The sequence below is a fragment of the Molossus molossus genome, unplaced genomic scaffold (assembly GCF_014108415.1).
Source record: "Molossus molossus isolate mMolMol1 unplaced genomic scaffold, mMolMol1.p scaffold_m16_p_13, whole genome shotgun sequence".
NCBI classification, from domain to species: Eukaryota; Metazoa; Chordata; class Mammalia; order Chiroptera; family Molossidae; genus Molossus; species Molossus molossus.
In genome coordinates, this window is record NW_023425348.1 from 10,760,495 (window position 1) to 10,784,847 (window position 24,353).

The window sequence follows — 24,353 nt, forward strand, 5'->3', positions numbered from 1 at the left end:
GCACTGGCACTGGTGAATCCCCCTCTCCAGGCCCCTGTTTGCCCATCTGTTAGATGGCAGGGTCAGGCTGGGAGATATCTCTGCACCTCTTGTTCTGAGGGTCTGCTTTCCGGATGCGTGTCCCTTTGCCGTGGGGCTGGGACACCCCCTCCGGCTCCTCAGTTGGATGGGAGCTCGACTGGCTCATCGTTCTCACTGTCACCCGCGCCGTGGCCAGCGTGGCTCTGCTACCCACGCGATAGCCAGCGGCTGCCTCCTGCTGGTCTGATGTCCTTGTCCGCACTGACCCATCTCTGCTCCTCAGCCTGCTGCACACGGGCAGCTCCGGCCTGAACCCATCCTGCCTCCCTTCTCCCTGTGCCCCCGCTGTCCTCCACGCTGCAGCCAGCCCCTGCCCCGCTCAGAACTTCCATGGCGCCCAGCAGCTCAGCGTGGCACTTGGGAGCATCAAGGCCCCAGGGGACGCGGCCCTCTTCTGAGGAACCGGTCTCCCCGGCAGCAGCCGGCCAAGGGCTCCCGCATACCCGGGCGACTCCCTGACCCAGCGCCCCTGCCCCTCCATCTAATTCCTGCTCAGCCTCCCACGGAGCCAGGTGTCACCTCTCCCGGGAAGCCTGCCCCCTCTCAGGCCGGGTTCAGGACCCTCTTTGGGCCTCCCTAGGTGAGCCCACAGAGCGCGTGGTCTGTAATCACGCTTCGTGTCTGTCTCTCCCTCTGGACTGGGCCACTGGGGAGCAGGGCGGTGCCATCTCCATGTCCCGACTGCTTCCCTGAGGGAGGTCATCGATTGTCTCACAGGCTGCCGGTCACCAGCCCCGAGGTGCCCCTCTTCCCTGCCCTCCATGGACAGGGGGTTCTGGAAAGGAGGCGGAGGCCTGCAGGAGCCTGAGACCCCCGCAGGGAGGCGGCCTACAGGGAATGGGGGTGCGGGCCTGCTGGGTGGTGTAGTCAGAGCACTGGTGTCTGCTCAGGCTCAGCTGACCCCCTCGCACCCAGAGCAGCCTCCCGCCTGTCCAGCCGGGCCCCGGGCTCTGCAGCCCCTGCTGTCCCGCTGCTCCGGCTCAGGGGTGGCGGCCGGTGGGTGGGGGGCTGGGCTGCAGCCCGGGGCGGGGGCACGGACAGCAGTGCTTGCCTCTCCGTGGAGCTGGCACGGCGGGGCTCTCAGAGAAGACACAAGACAGAGCACCACGTCGCTTCCTTTGAACCCGGTGTCCGGCCAGGACGGGTGTGGGGAGGGTGGGGGCTGAGGACCCCAGGAGAGCCAGCTGTCTGTGTGCACAGGGCCGGTGGATGTGTCCGCCACCACAGGTGTCAGTGACCGCGCAGCTGTGCACGTGCTAGGTGTGAGCGTGTGCGTGTGCGTGCTGCAAAGCGGGCACACGGACTCCTACTTGCCTGCGATGAGCGTGTGTGTGTACGCACGTGTGCAAGGACCTGCTTGCCTGTGTACTGTGAACACCAAAGTGTCCAGAGTCAGCTCTGCTAATTCTCTGAGGACGGGGGGCCTGTTCCTGAGACAGTGTGTGTGCGTGTGCGTGTGAGCATGAGTGTGAGTGTGAGGATGGGGCAGGGGGTGAGGGTGATGTGGGACCACACAGTTTTGGGCAGTGCCTAGTGAGTCCCCCCATGCTCCACTGGCCTGCTCTGCTGTCCGGGCTTGTCTGCCGGGGGAAAGTGCCCCCCGGGGCCGGCTTCCCCCCCTCTGGTCAGCTCTGCTGCTCCCAGGGCGCCGGGGGCTCTTTCCGGGCTCCCAGCGTCACGTGAGTCCACAGGGGACGGGCGCCTCTCGGCGGTGCTGCAGACACACAGTCAGGACCCGACTGTGGGGGCACTGGGCTCACATCTGGGCCGAAGGCGGCAGCACCAGGCCCAGGGGCCCGCCCAGGAGGGGCTGGGCTCTGCTGTGCTCTCTGGTCCCCCAGGGTCTACAGACCTGCAGCCGTGCCCAGGGGGTGGGGTGAGGTGGGTGCTGAGGTGGCGAGAGAACATTTCTGCACCGTGGGAGCGGGGTGGGGGCACCCCGAGATGGCCTCCTCCCACTGCTCGGGTCGAAGGGCCCTCCTGATGCCGTCGTGGGCAGTGTCCAGGGGCTCAGGCCGCCCATGGGAGTGAGACCCCGAGGGGCTCTGACCCCAGCCCCCCTGCCAACACCGTCCTGCAGTCCAGACAACAGGGAGCTCCGCCGGACCCCGATGCCGGGGCTAGAAGGGCCTCCCCATTTACGGGGGGGGCCTGAGGCCGGGTCAGCGGAGTGGGACAGAGGTGGGGGGCAAAGGATGCCCCGGGGGCTCACAAATCCCACTCCAGGGGTCTTTCCCTGGCCTCAGCCCCTCTGCCCCTCCGTCCCTCCTGGTCTCCACGAGCCTCTCCGGGCCCCTGGGACTCTGGGGTACAGGGACAACCAGCGTCAATGCCCATTGGTACATTCTGTTTACATCCGGAGTCTACCGGATTGATCAGGGTCCCTACCGATTACCACTAAGTACTCTGAGCGTCACCTCCGATGGGCCACACACACACCCTCCAGTCACTCATGTCGACGTGGCTTCCTTCAGTAAAGACTCCCCTCCCAGCAAGCCCAGGAACCCTGCGAACGTGTCACCATCACCCTCGAGGGCTCAGCGGACCCTGGCGACCCCTGGGAGGGAGGAAGACGGGGATCAGGATCCCACTGTACAGAAAGGGGCACGGAGGTGATGCTCACGGCTATGGGGTCATCCAGCGTCCGTTAGCTCGGACACACTGGACTGGACGGCAGGGCTTCGGACTCCAAGCCCAGGGCTTCCCGGAGCTCAGACCGCCGTTCCCTCCAGGCCGCGGTCCCTGGGACGGGCCAGAGACAGGTGCCGCGGTCCCCGGGCCCCTCCCCACCATGCAGCGTGCTCGTCAAGGGCAGTGTCCCCACTCACCGATGACCGTGAGGGTGCCCGCGGCCTCCGCGGAGCCGAAGGTGTTGGTGACCTCACAGATGTAGGTGCCACTGTCCTCGGCTCGCAGGTCACTGATGGTCAGCCCTGTGACGTGGTCGGCCCGGCGGCTGTCGGCCGGGAGGGGCCTGCCGTCCTTGAGCCAGCGGATGGCGGGGAGGGGGTAGCCGGAGGCCGTGCAGGGAAGCTCCGCCGTGTGGCCGGCCCACACCTCCTGGGAGCGGAAGCTGTCAAGGATGGTGGGAATCGACTCAGCAGGATCTGAAAGGGAAAGCGTGTCAGTGACCCAGCAGCCCCGGGGGGTGCAGCGGGATGGGGGAGGGGAGGCAAGCATGCAGAGCAGGGACCCGCTGCCACGGGTGCCCAGAGGGCTCGCGGCGTCCCCCTGAGCCCAGACTCGCCCAAACCCTCCTACTCGGGCTGGACGGAGGCCCTGAGAACCATGATGGGGAGCAGGGGCTGGGGGAGGGCAGGTACGGCCGGCAGACTAGGTTGGAACGACAGGCAGACAGATGGGCAGGGAAGGCGGGATCTCAGAGGGCACAGGCTCCCTCACACCGCGTCCCTGCAGGCTGGCCCAGGCTCGGGAGCGGCGACTCCCTGGGGCACGTGACGTCTGGGGCTTGTGAACATGGGTAAGTCTGGACCTGGGCCTCCGCCTGGCCTGCAGGTGCCCCCAGGACGAGGGGACAACCTGCCTGCCCTCCTGTCCCCCTCAGCCATCCTGCAAACCGCCTCGCCCCCCTACAGTTAGCCACCACGTGGCTCCTCCCAACCAGAGAGAGACAACTGCGGGCCCTGAGCCCTGAACCGCGGCGGACGCGGCCTGTGCGGGGCTCTGTGTGCGCAGCCGGGGGTGTTCCGGCCGCCCTCTCCAGCTGGCTCGCACCCTGGAAGGCCTCCCTGAGCTTCCTTCACCTGGGGCCTCCCCCTGCCGTATAACTCCGCAGGTCCCCTTCACCTACAGGATACAATGCACACCTCTGACCCTGAACGCCAAGGCCTTCCATGGTTAGCCCCCACCCGGCCCCGGCCTCGCCTGTCCACCCGGCCTGGCCCCATCTCAGCAGTGTCCAGGTGTGGTGTGGCAGCCTGCTGGCCACCTGCTGGCCAGCTGCACCCGCCTTCCAAACGCTCGAACGCCAGCCCTCCTGGACGGCTTCCCGGTCACTCTCCTGGGACGCCCTGTCTCCCTGCTCCTTCACCTTGTTTTCACATAACCTTTTCTTTTTATTATTATTGTTGTTTAAATCCTCACCCGAGGACATTTTTGCATTTATCTTCAGATAGAGCAGGAAGGAGAGAGGAAGGGAGGGAGAGAGAGAAACATCGACGTGAAAGGGACACATCGAGTGGTTGCCACCCACAACCAACCAGGGCCGGGGACGAACTGCAACCAAGGTACGTGCCCTTAGCGGGAACCGAACCCAGGACTCTCTGGACCGCAGGCCGACACTCTAACCGCTGAGCAAACCGGCCAGGGCTCTTCTTTTATTAAAAAAAAAAAATTTTTTTTTTTGCTCCTTTACTGATGTTTTTAGAGAGACAGGAAGGAGAGGGAGAGATAGAAACATCCATGAGAGAGAACATCGACTGGCCGCCTCCCGCATGCCCCCCACTGGGGATCGGGCCCACAATCTGGCCATGTGCTCTGACTGGGAATCGAACCGGTGACCTCTGGGTGCAGGGTCAACACTCAACCACTGGGCCACACCAGCCACACTCCTCAACCTTTTCTTTTAAAGAAAAAATTTGGAAGTGTAATATACACACACATGAGCGAACTCCCGAAAGTACGGACAAGTATACAGGATGGTGAAAGGGAGGTCCCTCCCCTCTCCCCCAACCACCCCATTTCTCTCCCCAAACAAACCTCCCCCACGGCCTTGCCAACGGCAGGGAGCACCAGGCCCTGCACCCGCTTCCCCGGAAGACTGGGTATCATGAGCCGCATGGACCCACTGTGTGCAGAGCAAGGCCCGGGCATCATGAGCCGCGTGGACCCACTGTGTGCAGAGCAAGGCCCGGGCATCATGAGCCGCGTGGACCCACTGTGCGCAGAGCAAGGCCCGGGCATCATGAGCCACGTGGACCCACTGTGCGCAGAGCAAGGCCCGGGCATCATGAGTCGCGTGGACCCACTGTGCGCAGAGCAAGGCCCGGGCATCATGAGCCGCGTGGACCCACTGTGTGCCCCTGAGCAAGGCCCGGGCATCATGAGCCGCGTGGACCCACTGTGTGCCCCTGAGCAAGGCCCGGGCATCATGAGCCGCGTGGACCCACTGTGAGCACAGCAAGGCCCGGGCATCATGAGCCGCGTGGACCCACTGTGCGCAGAGCAAGGCCCGGGCATCATGAGCCGCGTGGACCCACTGTGAGCACAGCAAGGCCCGGGCATCATGAGCCGCGTGGACCCACTGTGCGCAGAGCAAGGCCTGGGCATCATGAGCCGCGTGGACCCACTGTGCGCAGAGCAAGGCCCGGGCATCATGAGCCACGTGGACCCACTGTGTGCCCCTGAGCAAGGCCCGGGCATCATGAGCCGCATGGACCCACTGTGTGCAGAGCAAGGCCCGGGCATCATGAGCCGCGTGGACCCACTGTGTGCAGAGCAAGGCCCGGGCATCATGAGCCGCGTGGACCCACTGTGTGCAGAGCAAGGCCCGGCCGGGAACCGATACCGTCCAAGGGAGATGATGACGGCGTGGGGCAGCCGGGGGCTGTTTCCCACACTGCACAACCCTGTGGGCTCGCGGACTAGCAGAGCTGCCGCAGGGACTCGGCGGCTCCCTTGGATGAGGACCCCGAGGCCAGAGAGGTGAGGACCTGCCTGGGACCGCACAGCACAGCCAATATCGGAAACCAGGGTGTCCTCAAACCTGGTTCCGCGAACGGGACCGAGATGGAATCACCTAATCCCGAGTTCCACGCAAGAGTGGCTGACCCCCTGGGTGCTCCTTGCCGGTTGGGAGCTTCCCTCTCTGCTCAGCTCGTCTCTCTGGGAGCGGGAGCGGGCTAGAGTCTCCTCCCCGGGAAAAGGACTTTCTAGAAGACTCTGCTTTCTTTCCACCTTCCACCCATCTTCAGAGGAGCCCGGCTGAGTCCCGGGACACCGGTTGTGAGTCTGCCTGGGCCCCGGGCCTGCTTCCTCCTCTGCGGCGCTGATCGGGCCGCCTCCGGCTCCGTGGCGGTTAAGACAACAGTGGCAAAATGTGGCGACGAGCGTGGTGGCTACTGAACCACGCACGATGCAGATGCGCTGGGCAGTGACTGTGGGGGCCTCCCTGCCCGCGTCTGCGGCTCTCACCCCCCACCCCGCAGGGATGGGTGGAATAAACAAACCCGGTGCCAGGGAAGAATTACTCAATGTGACACTTAATTGATGCGGAACACACACATTCTGTGGCACACGGCGGAATTTACAAGCAGAGGCGCTGACAGGGCCGTGGAGGAAGGGGCGGGGGGGGATTAATCACCGAGTCTCAGGCGTGAAATTAAATTCTGAGGGAAAGAAACCTCTTTCATTACTCCGGAGCAGAAGTAAAATGCTGTGGCGTGTACCGTGACAGCCTGGGGGGGTCCGGGCTGCCAGGGCTGGGGAGACAGATGGCCGGGCCCTGAGAACTCTCCAGGGTGCTGCGGCGGGGCGGGGGCAGGGAGGCTGCTGGGACCGCCCCCGTGGGCTGCATCGAGCTGCCTGAAACGGACCCCGGACAAGCTTCTGCACGGGCACTGCACCCCTGAACTGGGCCTGTTCTAGTCCCAGCCTCTGGTCGCTGGCTGCCTCTGTTACAATGCAGGTGACAACGCGGTGTCCACAGAGTCAGTGCCCCAGAGCATTCGGTAAACGGAGAAAGGCACCTAGGTGCACGGGATGGTTCTTAGCAGGTTGTACTTCAGGGGACTCAGACTCTTCTTGCAGCTGCCCCTCCCCCTGGAAAAACAGAAGCTGGAGGTGGTCCACCCCGCCCAAGATGCTGGACACGGAGCAGGAGTCCGTGAGCAGCAACAGAGCAGAAGTAACCACAGCTGCTCTCTGTGCGTCTGGTGCCGGCCCTAGTCGGGTGCTCTGCATCCGGACCTGGTCGACCTCACCGCAACCCGCGGGGTGCAGTTTGTCCCCCACCCTCCAGGGGAGGAGGCTGAGGTTGCCTAGCTTGTGACTAGTGAGGCTGTGACTGCAAGGGTGGCCTGCCTCGTGTCATTGTCCCCACCTCCTTCCCTCCCGTTCACTCCCTCAAACACTCCCCGGGGACTGAAGGACCTGCAGATGTGCTGTGGCCGTCGTCAACCCTCATCAAGTGACCTCCGCCAGCGCCCTGCCTCTCACACCGTCCCCACCCCCCCGTTACCCCTGCCTGTGGGCCTGGGGAGAGGGAGGGTTGGCCGTCCGTGAGGGTGCGCCAGGCTCAGACCCCCTCAGACCCCAGCTCACCCCCCACCCCTGGAATCCAGCTGCCGGCCCAGAGCTCCTGCCCCAGGGCCACTCCCTCTCCAGCCCCCAGCCCAGAGCCCCTGCCCCAGGGCCACTCCCTTTCCAGCCCCCAGCCCAGAGCCCCTGCCACAGGGCCCCTCCCTTTCCAGCCCCCAGCCCAGAGCCCCTGCCACAGGGCCACTCCCTTTCCAGCCCCAGCCCAGAGCTCCTGCCACAGGGCCACTCCCTCTCCAGCCCCAGCCCAGAGCCCCTGCCCCAGGGCCACTCCCTTTCCAGCCCCCAGCCCAGAGCCCCTGCCCCAGGGCCACTCCCTTTCCAGCCCCCAGCCCAGAGCCCCTGCCACAGGGCCACTCCCTCTCCAGCCCCAGCCCAGAGCCCCTGCCCCAGGGCCACTCCCTCTCCAGCCCCAGCCCAGAGCCCCTGCCCCAGGGCCACTCCCTTTCCAGCCCCCAGCCCAGAGCCCCTGCCACAGGGTCACTCCCTCTCCAGCCCCCAGCCCAGAGCCCCTGCCCCAGGGCCACTCCCTTTCCAGCCCCCAGCCCAGAACTCCTGCCCCAGGGCCACTCCCTCTCCAGCCCCAGCCCAGAGCCCCTGCCACAGGGTCACTCCCTTTCCAGCCCCAGCCCAGAGCCCCTGCCACAGGGCCACTCCCTTTCCAGCCCCAGCCCAGAGCCCCTGCCACAGGGCCACTCCCTTTCCAGCCCCAGCCCAGAGCCCCTGCCACAGGGCCACTCCCTCTCCAGCCCCAGCCCAGAGCTCCTGCCACAGGGCCACTCCCTCTCCAGCCCCAGCCCAGAGCCCCTGCCCCAGGGCCACTCCCTTTCCAGCCCCCAGCCCAGGAGCTCACGGGGCTCTGGCCACATAAGGAAACAGCTCAGCTTAAACCCACAGTCCCTGGGGTCGACCCCACCCTGCAACTCTGCAAGTGGAGCCGCAATGTTGGGGGCAGTGGGAGGGGGCCGAGGCCCCAACGGGCAGTCCCCACTCCAGCCCCTCGGCACTGCTGGCTCCGATAAGTGGCCTTTTTGCCTAGATCGGCTCATCACAACCCGTCGCGCCAGGGCCCCTGCCCTTCCCCGGGCTGCCCTCCGTCCCTTCCCGCCCTGTTCTCCCTGCAGACCCCCCTCTCTGTGGTCTCTGCTGCTTCCTCTCCATGCCTGTGCCTGCTCCCTGTCGCCTGTCTGAACCCCTTCCGGTCCTGTTCCCATTTCTCCATCTGGCTTTTCACCCGAGTGTCCAGGCTCTGCCCGGCTCTGCCTGGCTCCTCGCTGCTGGTGGGCAGCACGGCAGAAGGGGAGGGTGGACATACCTCCAGTTGAAAGAGTGTCTTTTCCGAGGGAATCCTGCCAATACCCCCTAAAGTGGGGGTGAGACTACGGGACGAGGGGCTGACTGTGTGCAGGAGAGAGGGGCAGCGGTGGAGTCGGGCCTTGCGCACATCTGGGCAGCACGTGAGCGAGCAAAGAGCCAGGGCACAGACAAGTCCCTGCTCTTTGAATGGAACCACTGGGACACATCTGGGGACCAGGCGGCCGATTCCAAGGTCTCGCCACCAAGACGGAGCGCACAGGGCAGCCCCACGTCCTCACCCGAGGGCAACGCAGTTTCCCTTGGCATTGGCCAGGGCCACAGACACGTCCTCACTACTGTGAGTAAACACTATTGGGGTCAGGCGCGGGGCAGGGACTGCAGCCCGGGAGCAGCGGAGCCTGCCCCCTGCCCGCCTGGCTCTGTTCTCCGGGTCTTGCCTACACGTGAAGTGGGCAAATGAGAGGGACCCCGGAAAGAGTCATCGCTGGTCAGGATAGTCCTCACCCAACCACAGTGTCGGGGACACACAGACTCAGAGTGGCCGCCAGCCGAGCTCCTTCCCAGGGGCCCAGAGGGGCCGCGTGGTTCGGAACCGGAGCTCTGACCTCCTCCTCCCAGAGGCCGCTCCAAGCCCATCTCTGCAGGAGCAGAAATTGCCAGCGGCAGGTCACCTGCGGCTAGGAAACTGTGAAAGCCGTCGTGGGGAGTTGTCACCAGCATTTAGAGACGGGGTGGGAGCGAACAGAACAGAAAAGGTAAGAGAGCCCTGGCGGGTGTGGCTCAGCGGTGGCGCGTCGGCCTGCGGACCAGCGAGTCGCCGGTTCGATTCCGGTCAAGGGCACGTGCCTCGGTTGTGATTCGTCCCCGGCCCTGGATGGGTCGTGCGGGAGGCAGCCACTCGATGTGTCCCTTTCACGTCGCTGTTTTTCTCTCTCTCTCTTTTCCTCTCTTCCCCTCCCACTCTATCTGAACAAAAATGGAAAAATGTCCTCGAGGATTAAAAAAATAGAAAGGGTAAGAGCACCGCAGCGCAGGGGTAGGAAGCACCAGCGTGCGCCGCAGAGGCTGGGACGACGGTCCCCGTGGACTGCGGCTGTTCCAGAGCCGCCTCCAGGGGCTGCGTGCGCCCCTCGCTCTACGGCTGGGCCTGCGCATGGTGTCCTTGGGCCCCTCCCAGGGTCGGCAGCTGGGGCGCGCTGGGTCCGAGTGTGAGTTCTGGCTGCGCCTCCCACTGGTAAGCAGTCGGGGCAAGTTGCTTGGCTTCCCTACCACCTGGCTGTCTCTCCTGGAGAAACAGGAGCAGCGACCACCTAGAGCTGCCACGGGGCAGACGGACAAGGATGGTGACATTCCTCACACGGGGTGGATGAACAGCTCCCTCCCCTCCCTAGGAAGCTGTCATCAACCACTCCAGAACAAGAAGCCTTGATTTAAGTTAGAAACATTTTTGTTCACGGATTGTACTCTGCCTGCTTTGCGATGCTGTGCTATGACAGCAGGTGTAAAGGCACCTATAAGTGGTCAAAATGAATCTTAAAAAGTACTTAGAGCTGTAAGGAAATCTAAAAACTGCCCAAATCCAGGCTGATCTCATCAAATCTAATTGTTACTGCGCTCGAGCATCAGATTTTACCTACGAGCTTCCTGGCGGCAAAGGCAAAGAGGGAGGGAGAGGATGGTGCCGTAGCTTTCATCATTTGATAAATAGTAACGGAGCCCTTCAGGAGAGTCACCCTCCCTCAGATGTAGACTCCTGTCAATCATTTCTCTTTTGAGTCCCTCTATGAAGGGCACCCCCAAATAAACTGGACAAGGTTTGCGGCAGTGGTGACTGTACCTGTCCTTTAATCTTCTCTGAGGCTCCCTGATCCACGATGGGGACATACCCAGTCTCGGGGGTGGGCCGGGGCCCTCCCCATCCCCCCTCCCCCCAGCCCTCTGGCCTACCTGTCACAGAGAGGCGGGCCCCGTTGCTCTGCCGGGTCTCCCCACTGTACTTGTGCTTGGTGATGCAGCGGTAGGTGGAGAGGGCGTCCTCCTTCTGCACGTCAGAGATGTACAGCTCGCCGTGGGAAGTAATAAAAAACCTGTTTTCTGGAGACACAATCAGGACAGCGGCCATTACTCCCCGGTCTGGGCATACCACCAGAGCACCTCAGGCCGGGAGCTGGCCTTCTCCCAGGCTAGGACCGCTGCCCAGGGACAGGGGGATAGGGAAGACGGATGAAGCGGAGAGCCCGAGGCAGGGGAGCATCTCCGGCAGATGAGGATTTTCTCTACGAACACGTACGGAAATCACAGCAATTGTTCCTTGAAGTGTGAGTGCTTCAGAGTTTCACAGAAAGACACTGCGCTTCAGAGTCAGGTGAGATTTGGGTTCCAATGGGACTCGTCCTTGGATTAGCTGTGTGACCTTGAGACAGTGACTCAACCTCTCTGAGCCTTATCTGTACAAGGAGGTGCAAGTAATACTTCATACAGTGCATGTAAAGAGGACAAGAATAACAGTGTCTGGCACAGAGTACGTGCTCACTGAGTGAAAAGTAGTCCTCACTTGCCTTACGTCTTTGGAAGAATTTGCAAAGGTCGCCCTGGCCGGTTTGGCTCAGCGGTTAGAGCGTCGGCCTGCGGTCCTGAGAGACCCGGGTTCGGTTCCCGCTAAGGGCATGTACCTCGGTTGCAGTTTGTCCCCGGCCCTGGTCGGTCGTGCGGGTGGCAGCCACTCGATGTGTTCCTTTCACGTCGATGTTTCTCTCTCTCTCTCTGTTCCTCTCTCTCCCTCCCACTCTATCTGAACAAAAAATGGAAAAATGTCCTCGGGTGAGGATTAAAAAAAAAAAAAAAGAATTTGCAAAGGTCTTTCCTAGTCACTGCTCATTGTTCTCACGACTGTGGGTGGTGTCGTCTCCTTGTTCAGCTGGTAAGGGGACTGGCACTCAGGCCTCTGGGCTCTCAGCTGCCCCTCTGCATCGAAGGAAACAGAGACCTCCATCCTCTCCTCGCAATGTCAATCATTTATTCACTCCACAGACAATAATTCGGGCCGCGCTACCCCAGGAATGGGACACGGAGGTCCAGACACCAACAGTCACTCAACCAGCGGCTCTTGGACGCGCTTTCTGTGCCGGCACCGGCGCGGGCCCGGTGTTGGGCTTCTCCGCTCCCCCCACAGACGTCAGGACGGGACAGGGGATCAGAGGGCCAGGCGAACGGACATCCATTTCGCCGATTTTGACATAAGTTTCCACTCAGATACCGAGCGGAGTTTCTTGCCCAAGGTTCTAAGGCAACAGCTGGAGTGGAGCGAGTCAGGGCTGATTTTCGACGGGGAGCATGTGGACACAGCGCGCGGAGCGGCTTGCCCTGGGCCCCGGGCGCCCTCAGCTCAGGTCAGTGTCCTCCCACCAAGACCCAGCCCGGCTGAGGTTGGCATCCTAACGTTGGGTCCCTCTGCCTGCTCTCTGGGGCTCCGCTTCTTCCCCAGGCAGACGTGGAAGGCCTCGGGCTGCCATTCCCACTGGGAGGCGTCAGGACAGCGATAATGACTGAGAACAAAGCCGGGGGAGGGCAATGCTGAGCCCTGGGAAGGACCTGTTGACCCCAGGTCAACGGGACACCTGTTGGGCTGCTTCATGCCCTTCCAACCCTGTCATTTAGAGGCTGGCTTCCTCCCACCTCGGGGCTGACGGACCCCCCACCAACAACCAGAGCTCTGGTACCACTCGTCCTCCCACTAGGGTTCCGTGGTGTCCCACCCTCCAGGCACGAGTCCAGGGTCTCGGCGTCTGCAGGCGGGGCCCTCACCGCAGGACACTTTATGACGAGAGAAGCTGTAGAACTACAAGTTGGACAGCTGACGACTGACCACACTGTTGACAAAGGCTGTCCAGCCTTCGTTTGAACATCTCCCGAGCTGGGGAGCCCACTACCTTCTTCTGGGACCCACTCCAAAGTCGAGAGCGCGGACTCTCAGGCGATCTTCTTTGGCGGCGACCGGCCGCCTCGTGGCCTCCCCGAGTCCTGCTTCTCCACGGTAACCCTGCACAGCCAGCCTGAGCCTGTGTCACCGCACACTCCCTCCCAGGGTGGAAGAGAGCCCTTTGCTTTTTCTTCAGGCCCAACAGCCTTAGGCTTTTATTTATTTCTTTTTAGTTTTTAAATAGAAACATGGATGTGAGAGAAACATCCATCGGCCGCCTCCTGCACGCCCTCTGCTGGGCACGGAGCCTGCAACCTGGGCACGTGCCCTGACGGGGACCGGAACCGGGACCTCTCAGTCCACGGGCTGACGCTCCATCCACTGAGCCACACCGGCCGGGCAGGATTTCATTTTTTTAATAGTTATTCATTTAATATGGTTTCAGAAAACGTCGTCACTCTGGTTGGTCTGTAGCTCCTTCATGAACTTTGGCGTGTCTACAGATCCAGTTCTCCCTCCCCCCTGCCCCCTCCCTCCCTCCCTCCCTCCCTCCCTCCCATCTCCCTGGTCTTGGTGCACCAGCAGACCGCCTGTGTGCCAGCACTTTGCCAGGCGGTGGTGGAGAACAGTCAGCCTTATCTGATCAGGAAGAGCAAGGCCCAGCCTGCAGTCTCACCCTGGTCTGTTGGGGGCACTGGTGGGCACGGAGGGGCACCCACTCCACTGCCGCCCCCCTCCTTGGGGTCACTACAGGCCCCGGCTGGTGTCGGGGAGCCGCTGCCAGGCTGCTTCCTGTCTCCGTGGACACGGACTCTGTGGGCCCAGGCCTGGGGCTTCGCAGGGACCCCTGCGCATGGACCCTGCTGAGTGCCGTCTCGCGGGGCTCCCTCGGGACGAACACGGGGCTGTCGGCACCCCCCCCTCCCATGCACACCCCACAGTGCAGATTCCGCTCAGGGCTGTGGGCGAAGACAGAGGAAGTGGTAGGCAGCGCGGCCCTGCGGGGGGGGGGGGAGAGGCCCCGAGGAGGCCCCGAGGACGCCTGCGCCCCACCAGGCTGCGAGGGCGCCTGTCGCCATGTTGTGACACCCCACGTCAAGCAGGAGCTCTCCTGTCACTTATGAGACTGGGACTGGGACACAGAACTACCGGAGGGGGTGCTGCCAGTCAGAAGGACCAGGGGCAGAGGTGGTGGCTGGGGGGCGGGAGTGAGGAGAAACAGAAACACCCCAAGTCAGCCCTGTCAGCCACAGGGGCCCGGGCCCGGCCAGCGAGCACCAGTGGTCCCTGCACTCAGGACACGGCGCACTGGCCCCGCCGGAATTCTGAGCGAGGAAGGGGTGCCGTGGCGATGGTGGCGGGGAGCGGGGTTTCTATAGTAACAAGCAGCTGCTGCATCTGATGTTTCCCATCCTTCATTGTCCTCACTTCCCCTCCCTCCCCCCCTCGTGCATATTTAATTGCGGTAACGTTTCTAGACACAGTGTATCGCTCCTGCTGAAGCACAGGCAGGCTGCAGCCAGGGGGTGGGAGCCCGCGCGGGGAGGGAGAAATCAGGGGTATTGTGTTAATCCCCTCTGGGGGGCCATGTGCAACATCAGTTCTGCATGCTTGATGAGACTCAGATGACGGCCCTGCTGGGGAAGGAAGGAGCCAGAGGCCTGTGGAGCCGGCGGCATCCAGTGTTGAGGGGGAGGGAGGCAAGCCAGCTGGTGAGGGGTTTGGAGGGGCCAGGGCTCCCCACCATTGCTGGCCTCCGAGGCTGGCTCTGACGGGGCTCCCTGGCGGTCTCGCCGCCCCTCCTCCTCACCCAAGTGGGACCAGCGGTCCCTGGGATGGTCAGGGCCGCCCCTCCTCCTCACCCAAGTGGGACCAGCGGTCCCTGGGATGGTCGAGGACCGCTACTCCCCATCTGGGCTCCTCCTGCTTGGGGCTGGGTCCCGCTGCAAGACGAACAGTGTGGCAGCCAGGACCTCTGTGTCCAGTCCCCCAGCCTGAGGCCGTTCGGAAACGTGTCTGGGACCGTTTCTGATGGACCCTATAACTGGTGGGTACAAATGGCACTGAGTGGTTAGGGGCTAGGGATGCTAGGTGTCCACAGTGCCCGGCCGGAGGTCCCTTCCCCTTAGCTCTAAGACCAGGACACAGAACTGTCTTTGTTGATTTTTTTTTTAGAGAGAAAAGAAGGGAGAGATAGAAGCATGGATCGGCTGCCTCCTGCACGCCCCCAACCGGGGATCAAGCCCACAACCCAGGCATGTGTCGCGACCGGGAATCAAACCGGGACCTCTCAGTCCCTGGGACGACGCTCAATCCACTGAGCTACACCAGCCGGGCCCTTTTCTTCTTTCTAATATCACTACGATTACCCCAGCCTGCCTCACCACCCCTTTCCCTGGTGACCTAGCAGGCCTGTCCTTTTAAAAGCTAAATATTTATTGAGCACCTATTACATGCAGGCCAAAGGCTTTGTAGCATCTCATTTAATCCCCACAACCTTTTGAAATGGATACTATTATTACTAACCACAGGACAGAGAGGTTAAATGCCCACCCACAGCCACGCAGCTAATAAATGGTAGAATCGGACGATGAGTCCACTTCTTATGTTCTTGCAAAGCTTTGTGCTAGACCAACTCTCCCCGAATGGCAGCACCTCTCACAGGGACATGTAGTCAGCCAGCCTCTGCTTGGTTGCTTCTGCCGGTGAGGTCCTCACTACCTTATGAAGGAACACTCATCCATTCAATTCAGTTCAGCTCAATTTATCGTTTTTTTTTAAATCCTCACCCAAGGACATGCTTATTGATTTTAGAGGGAGGGGAAGAGAGAGGGAAAGAGAGAGAAAAACAGAGAGGGAGACAGAGTGAGAGGGAGAGAAAGAGAGAAAGAAACATCAATCGGTTGCCTCCTATATACACCCCAGCTGGGGATGGAACCTGTAACTTACGTACGTGCCCTGACTAGGAAACTGAACCCACAGCCTTTCCGTGTATGGGAGGGAGGCTGCTCCAACCGACGGAGCTACCCGGCCAGGGCTCAGTTCACCAAGCTTTTCTGGAGACCCCCAGCCCTGGCCTGGGCCCCACGGAGAGGGCCGAGACTTGATGTCTGTCCTCTGTGGTTCTGTTTAGAGAAGACGACATCCCCCACCAGGAGAGGCGGGGCTGCCAGGGCTGGTGAAGGGGGGCAGGGGCTCCGTGGAAGCCACTAGTGAGAGGAGCAAGATGCAGAGACTGAGCCCCCTGGGGGGCAGGGCAAGCCCAGGAAGGGGCTCGGGAGACTGGGCTGGAGTTCTGGCTCTGCCACCAGTGCTGGGGTGTGCTGGCTGGAACAGTACCCCCCAGATTACTGTCCACCCAGAGCCTGTGAATATGACCTTCACAGAAACACGATCTTCGCGAATGTGATCAGGTTAGAGGGGTTCATATTGGATTAGGGTGGGCCCGAAATGCAACTTGACTGGTGTCCTTAAAGAGGGAAATTTGAATAGAAGTACACGCACACGCACGCGTGCGCACACACACACACTCGCACGCGCGCACACACACATGCACGCGCACACACAGGTGCACACACGCACGTGCACACCCACACACATGCGCACACGCACGCACACACACACACACGTGTAGAGAGGCAGAGACTGAAGTCCCACATCTACAAGCAAGGAAACGCCCAGGCTCGCTGGCAGGCCCGGAAGCTACAAGAAGCAAGAAGAGTCCCCCCTAGAGCCTGCAGAGAGCGCGCCCCCTGCCCCCGCCTTGACTCTGGGCTTCGGGCCCCAGAACTGTGGCACAATACCCCTCTGTGGCTTCAAACCACCCGCTGGAGGTAATCTGAATGGCAGCCCTGAGAAACGCGTACAGGGCGACCTTCGCGTACAGGGCGACCCTCGGGAAGTCAGTCTTCCCTCAGGCTCGGGGCTGTCCCGTTCGTACAGAGGGCGGCCCTGGTGGGCTGTGTGTTTTGAACTGTGTGTGTACCCGAGAATCATGTAAGGAGCTGCGAAAAGGGAACTCAGAATCTCTGGGGGTGTGGTCTGGAAGTCAGTATTTTTATTTCTTAAATTTATTTCATCTTTATTATTATTTTTTTAATATATATATTTTTTATCCTCACCTGAGGACATTTTTCCATTTTTTTGTTCAGATAGAGTGGGAGGGAGGGACGGAGAGAGGGAGGGAGAGAAACATCAACATGAAAGGGACACATCGAGTGGCTGCCACCCACACGACCCAACCAGGGCCGGCAACTGAGGTACATGCCCCTAGCAGGAACCGAACCCGGGACTCTCTAGACTGCAGGCCGACGCTCTAACCGCTGAGCCAAACGGGCCAGGGCTCAGCTTTATGTTGAAAGTAGCACAGATGTCCTCCCTTTCCCCACTGACCGCCTCCTCCCTCTGCAGCCTTCCCCACACTGCTGTCTGTCCGCTGGTCATGCAGAGGTGCACAGTTCTCGGGTTCCTCTCTTCCCTCCGCTCCCCACACCTCGGGAAGTTGGCATTTGAAAGCTGGGTGACGCAATGGACTCGGTAAACTCACGGGGCCCCTTCGCCCTGACAGGGGATGTCTCTGCCGCCGCGGACTTCTCCAAGCCCGTTTCGCCTCCAGGAAGCTGGACGTGATGAGTGGGAGAGTGGGGACAACCAGCCGAAGTCCCGCGCGGGCTGCTCCTTCGACGTCGGCACACGCTGCCCTCTCAGGGAGGTGAGGGCGGGGCGGCCGGCTCTCAGACCCTTCCCGTGGGCAGACCCCCGCCCGTTCTCCCCTTGCCCCCCAACAGCTTGGAAAGGAAGGAGGCCTTCCCGGGCCACCGGGCAGCCCTGCACACAGGTGCTCAGTGAGACAGCAGCACCCTTTCTGCCTGTTTCTAAAATGTAGGCCAGCTGGGCCTTGGACCCCCAGAACCGCAGGACCCACGGAGAGAGAGACAATGGCCAGAGCCTCGGTCCTGGTGACCAGAGAGCTGGGAGGAGAGATGCTGCCCTTGGGAGGACAGGGCTCCTCTCTGCCCTCAGGGAGATTGAGGGCAAGTTCGGAGAAGGTGCTGGGCAGAGGAGGGGAGTCTGCAGGCGAGTGTGGACCAGAGACCCCACTTCAACCTTCAGAGCAAGGGGAGGGGAGTTACTGGATGGCGCAGGGCCAGCAGCTTCCCAACTGCCCTCTCTGCTCCGGCCCCTTCCCCTCCTCCATGTCCCCACACACAGCCAGCACGGTACTGTAGGACCGAGGTCCTCTCATGCAGCACTTTGGCTCAGAACCCTCCAATGGTCAGCCGCAAATTAGGTACTTCATAGATATTTCTAGAATAGACGGAGTGAGTCTTATCCCCATTTCACTCATGAGGAAAGAGTGACTGGGAAAGGTCAGACCCCAGCTCCAAATGAACTTCCTCCCAGAAGCCTTCCCAGATGAACCCTGTCCCATGTCTGAGTGTTTCTGTATCTGGCAAACCTCGTCCCGCTCGCTCATCATCGTTTCCACCATATCCAATTCCATCCTTAAAACAGTAATTGTTTTGAGCATTCAAAAGTCAAGGTATAACAGTACGGAGGTTCCTGGAAAAATTAGCAATGGAATTAGCCTATGATCCAGCAATTCCACTCCTGGGTACAGAGTCAGAACAGGGGACGCAGGGCCGTGAAGAGGTATTTGCTCCCCCACGTTCCCAGCAGCTCCATTCGCTATAGCCGAGCGATGGAAGCAGCTCAGTGTCCGTGGCTCCGATTAAGCAAATGTGGTCTCTGCACCCAGTGACCGTCACTCAGCCTCAAGAGGAAGGACATCCTGACGGCTGTTGCTACACGATGAGCCGTGGGACGTCATGCTAAGTAGGAAGACAGTCATGAACAGACAGACGTCGTGTGATCCCACTGGCACGAGGGGCTTGGGGTAGTGACATCACAGCGCGCGAGTGGCTCCTGCCAGGGTGCAGGGGCAGGGGAAATGGGAGTCGTCATTTAATGGCTACAAAGTTTTAGATTTGCAAGAGGAAACCGAACTTACAGCTGAGCTGAAATGTTAGTGAACTTTACATGTAACCCTTAAACATGTTTCAGATGGTAAGATTTATATTATGTGTATTTTGCCACAATTACAATAAAAGTGAAAATCCAGCCAGTGTGGCTCGGTAGTTTGAGCGTCATCCCATGGACTGAGAGGTCCCGGGTAGATTCCTGGGCAGGGCATGTACCCGGGGTGCAGGCTCGATCCCCAGTAGGGGGCATGTGGGAGGCAGCCAATCAATGTTTCTCACATCGATGTTTTTCTCTCTCTCTCCCTCCCTCTCTCTCTAAAAATCAATAATTTTTTTTAAATGTTAAAAAGTCAAAATGATAAAGAATTGAATATCTATTTTTAGTAGTATAAAATATGTTTATTAAGTATCATATAAAGAGAATACGAAGTAATAAAAATCAATGACCAGCCAGGTGGGTTCTTTAATGTAAGTAATTTATTTTTAAAATAATTTTTCTTTATTGATTTTAGAGAAAAAGTAAGGAAGAGGAAGAGGAAGAGAGAGATAGAAACATCGATGAGAGAGAACATTGATTGGCCGCCTCCTGCATGCTTCCCACTGGGGATCAGGTCCACAACCTGGGCAAGTGCCCTGACCAGGAATCGAACTGGCAACCTCTTGGTGTGTGGGTTGATGTTCAACCATTGAGCCACACCAACCAGACTGATTTTTAATTTTAAAGAGCATCTTTTAGAGTCTTAGAAATTTTATTTTAAAAGACAATCTGTATATTGTCTCCAACTAAGGAAATAAGTGTCTTTGTGAGGTAGTGAGTTTCCTGTCATCAGGGGTATTTAAGTTGAGGCTGAAGAAACACTTGGCATAGAATATTTAAGTATTGAGAGAAATGAATTGGACCCTCTACACGGTCCCCTTTCTCCCCAGCAATTCACAAATTTCTAGCTTAAAAAAAGAGTTGCAAGACCCCTTGGAGTTCATTTACTGCAGTGGTTTTAAAATCAGTGAGCGTGTGCTCATTTCCACCCCAGGGCCTTTGCTTGGGACTATTCTTTCTGGGCCCGAAATGCTCTTTCCTTGATTCACTCCCAGCCTCGTTCAGGATTATGCTCAAACGCCAGCTCCTGCCTGACCTGCTATCAAAATCCAGCTGTGTCCCACATCCCAGCTGTGTCCCACATCCCTGCCCAGTTCCTCGCCACGGCTTTTTGTTTTCAGGGCACCTGGTGTTTCTCACCGAGAGCAAGGAGCTATTTCAGTGTCCTGGCTCCAGAACATGGTTGGCACAGAGCAGATGCTCAGTTGCTGAACGAACGAATCCGGCTAGAGGAGGCACCTCCGAAGAGGCGACACAGCTGGACCTGGGGTCCGGTCCCGTGGAGCCCTTATCCCGAGGGGTCCTCTTCTCTATCCACCGCTGTCCCCCCGCAGCGGTTTGGGCCGTGTGATCCCTGCCTCGGTTCCCAGCTCAGCTGAGTCCAGGCTGCGACATTCAAACGAGACCGATGTCTGCAGCTAACAGAAGGGCGGCGAACAGATGGCGACCCGAGCAGGGCGGTCTGGAGTACAAACTACGGCTGCCTGTCTTCGGAGGGGGCCCCGCAGGGAGCGAGCTCACGCTCCCCAGGAGCTCCGCACACCTGCGGGCACCCAGGGCCCCTGCACCCCCTCCCCTGGGGCTGGCCTTCCACTGTCCCTCTCCGAACAAGGACCCCTCAGTGATCAGAGCAGAGTGCTGCCCTCGCTCAGGAGGGAGACCCTAGCGACAGGCGGCCCCGATTCCAGGCTGGAATCCCACTAGAATCCTGGGCCGACATTCAGACCAGAGGCGTGCCGTCCGGTGGTGGGGACAGAGCCGCTGCTGCCCCGCTGTGGACAGAGAAGTCCTGCCTGAGCTGCCTTGGGTGCCGGCCTCAAGACAAGCCCGGTCCCTCCGTGGGAGACGCTCCATCGCTGGGCCTTTGAGCAAGACCTTTCCAGGGACCTGCCGCTGTGGGCTGAGTCTCTCCAGCCCCTTCGGACCCCCTTCGTGGGTCGAGTTGGCCTTGGGTGGAGAGTGGGATCCAGGCTTGACTGGTGAAGTGTCTCAAATCATTTCATAAACTCAGCAAGAAAGATGCCCAGGTGTGGGGGGCTGAGCCACGGTCTCGCCCAGGACCCTTTAGTCCCGAGGCCACTTGTTGACCTGGGTGCTGGCGAGGCCCACACAGGAGCGTCCTGAGCCGCGGGCAGGAACGTGTCCACCGTCTGGGCCTTGAGCTCAGACACCGATGGACACATTTGGTGTTTGAGAACAATGACGTTTCTGAGACCCCCCTCCCCGCCGCTTCACTAGGCTGTATAAGAAACTGGCTGAGCTAGCTCGGGTCACTACTTCTCCATCAGGGGGCAGTGTCCCACCCGGTCCCAGCTTTCGTCTCTATAATGTCTCTGTGTCTCTCAGTCTCCCGTCGCCCCTCCTCAGGTCTGCTCCGACCAGCCGTGCAGGTTGCGGCACCCAGGTGCACGCATCAGTGAGCACCGTGTGCCAGGCACTCGGCTGGGCACCTGCACTCATGCCCCCCACCCCGCAGCGCCCCCCAACCCAGGAAGCACGTGGGGCTCCCCCTGCTGTACAGATGAGGAACTGCGGCTCTGGTGGAGACTTGTCCAAATCACACAACCAGTGAGTGGAAAAGCCAGGGTCCTGACCCGAGTCTCCTGAACACACATCCAGCTCCGTTTCCCCATTCCCAGCAGCCAGGGGAGTGCGTGCGCGTTTTGGAGGGAGCTTTGTCAACCTGTTCCTGGGAGATGGACTTTCCACCCCTTTCCAGGGTGTGACTGGCCCTCACCCTGCTTCTCCTGGAGGTGGCTTCGCTCACTAGCCGGGGCGGGTGGTGGGCAAGCAGGAAGGGGTGAGGGCGAGACGGACCAATGCAGAAAGCATTAGTCACTGACCGAGGAAGGGACGAATGATGTCCCCAGGGGCAGGTGTGCAGCGAAGTAAGGGGTGGGGACATGAGGCAGTCATCTGTCTTGGGAGGACTCGCACTCGGAGCAGAGAAACCCTGCCCTGCTCAGGTGCGTGTGTGAGCAGGACAGTGTGGTCACAGGAAGGTGGTGTGTCCACCAGAGGACGAAGTCTCGGGCTGGGTGCTCCTGCGTGGGCCTAGGGGGCATTGCAGTGGACACGGAGGACTGGCAGTTTGAGGAGTGTATGCTCCCATGGGTGGTGGATGGAGCACTGTGTTTGGGGTCAGTGATGGGAGATTTGAGAGCGGCTGTGAGCGAACCCTTACCCGACCCTAGTGCACTGCTGGCGGCATGCAGACTGGTGCGGCCACTGTGGAAAACACTATGTCGTTCCTCAAAAAATTAGAAATTGATCTGCCGTTTGACCCAGGGATCGCACTTCTAGGAATATACCCTGAGAAGCCTGAAACACCAATCAGAAAGAATATATGTACCCCCATGTTCATAGCAGCACTATTTACAATAGCTAAGATGTGGAAACAGCCCAAGTGTCCATCAGTAGACGAATGGATAAAAAAGCAGTGGTACATGTACACAATGGAGTACTATGCAGCTGTAAGAAAGAAAGATCTCTTATCCTTTGAGACGATATGGAGGGACCTGGAGAGCATTATCCTAAGCGAAATAAGCCAATCAGAGAAAGACAAATACCACATGATCTCACTTATTTGTGGACTATAATGAACAAAATAAGCTGATGAACAAAATAGACCCAGAGACATAGAAAGGAGTACGGTTCGGACTGACAAACCTCAGAGGAGGAGGGTTGGGGGGGATGAATGAGATAAACCAAAAAACGTATATGCATGTATGCGTAAACAATGGAAAGGACAACAATGCTTGGGGGGGGAGGGGATCGGGAGGAGAGTGTCTAGGGGGGGAAAAGGAGAAACATCTGTAACAAAAATAAATTAATAAAAACTGAAACAAAAAAAGAAAAGAAAAGAAAACCCTTTAACCTTTCTTTCACCCCCAAAGTAGGGACACTGTCTCCGGACTTGCCCGCTCCTGGCTGCGGCTGTTGCGTGACAATGTGGGTGGAGGCTGTGGCGCACACTGCGCCGAACCGGAGTCAGGAGGGGCGGCGCCATCACGTGAAGTGTGAAAGCACAGGGCACGTGTGTCTACCGTGCGTGCGTGGGGCGCTGCTGCGCGTTGGCCGAAATCCGGGCGTGGAGATGTTTCTTGGAAGGTGCTCCTGGCTCCCGGAGGCAGACGCTTCCTGGAGCAGGAGCTGGGGGAGGTCTCCTGCTCGCCCACCCTCCCCACCTCCACCAGGGAGGCCCAGGAGGCCTCAGGGGGTATGGAGCCGGGAAGGGGAGGAGGGAGGAACGGACAACGGCGCTCTGCCTCAAGACCAGGCTTTGGCCAGGGTCGGAAACGTCTTCCAGTTCTCTCAGAAGAGAGGAGATACCTAGCTTCCCACAGTTCTGGTCGATGTTTCCCAGGGCAGCCTCAGGAGGCCAGCCTCCCGGTGCCTGACTCATCCCTAGGGGGCTCCCAATTCCAAAAGAGAAATTGCAATCAATACAGGTTACCAGCGACTGCTCTATCCAATGCACATTTACCAAAACAATGGGGTTGGGTGCGGCCCAGAGCCTGGGGATGAGACCCATAAACAGAATCCCCCACCAGCAAGCTGCTCTCTCCCCCCAGGCCCTAAGCCCCTGTGGGGCAGGGCGGGTGGAGCCATCAATGCCTCCAGGCTGGTAGGAATTTGCCCCCTCCGGGGCCCCAGCACCAGGGCCGCCAGCAGGGAGCTATTCAGAGCTCCCTCTGCAGATCACGGTTCTTTCCCTCCTTCCTGCCGTTTCTGCCCACCGCCAGGGCCCTGGGGATAACGCCAGCCTGCCTTGAGGAGCCCAAGGGGCACCCAGGCGTCCTCTTCTGCCCCTGCACTCGGGACCCCGGGGTTGGAAGCCCTCCACCAGAGACCCCGAGGAGGGGTTGCAGGGTAGTGGGAGGCACGTGTGTGCGAGCTGGGAGCCTGGATTCAGGGCCCTGCTCTGGCGCTGGCGGGCTGAGTCCCAGGTCCCCTCTGCTAAGTTAAAGCCCTTCATGTGATGCAGCCCTAACTCCCAAGGTGACTGTGTGGGACACAGAGCCTTTAACATATGCATGTGTGCGTAACCCATGGACATGGACAACAATGTTTGGGGGGGCAGGATAGGGAGGAGGGTATGTGTGTGTCAGGGGGAGAAACATCTGTCACAAAAATAAACTAACTAATAAAAAACAAGAGCTAATGAAGATGAAATGAGCTCATAAGAGCGAGGCCCTAACACAGTAGGACCTGTGTTCCTTTTAGAAGACGAGACACCAAGGTGGGCACAGAGGGAAGACCGTGCGTGGGCACAGAGGGAAGAAAGACCATGCGTGGGCACAGAGGGAAGACCACGCGTGGGCACAGAGGGAAGACCACGCGTGGGCACAGTGGGAGCGTGGGACCTGCAGGCAGAAACAGGAAACAGCATAGCTGCCGACATCTTGACCCTGGGCCTCCAGCCTCCAGAACTATTACACCTGAATCTCTGTTGTGGAAGACACCCCGTCTGGGCTGCTCTGGCAGCGCCGACCACGAACCCACTCCTCATGGGGACAGGCTTCCCCCTGACTCCCCCGGAGTGAGGGTGCTGGACGGGGCCGAGCCCTCTGAAGACACTGGGACCAGGACTGGGAGGTAGGCCTGGGAGAAGGAAGAGGTGACCGGGTCCTGAAGGTCGGCAGGCGCTCCACACAGGTGGCGTTCACCGAGCGAGAGGTAG

At 60.0% G+C, this 24,353-nt stretch overlaps 1 protein-coding gene across 1 annotated transcript in view; it reads right to left on the reverse strand.

Moving 5' to 3' along the window:
• DSCAML1 (DS cell adhesion molecule like 1) overlaps positions 1 to 24,353 on the reverse strand; it is a 357,347-nt gene that overhangs the window by 95,448 nt on the left and 237,546 nt on the right. The window contains exons 4-5 of the mRNA XM_036257909.1: positions 10,621 to 10,767; positions 2,910 to 3,188 (exon numbers count right to left, since the gene is read on the reverse strand). Of these exons, the coding sequence (XP_036113802.1) occupies positions 2,910 to 3,188; positions 10,621 to 10,767 (426 nt within the window). The remainder of the gene's footprint in view (positions 1 to 2,909; positions 3,189 to 10,620; positions 10,768 to 24,353) is intronic.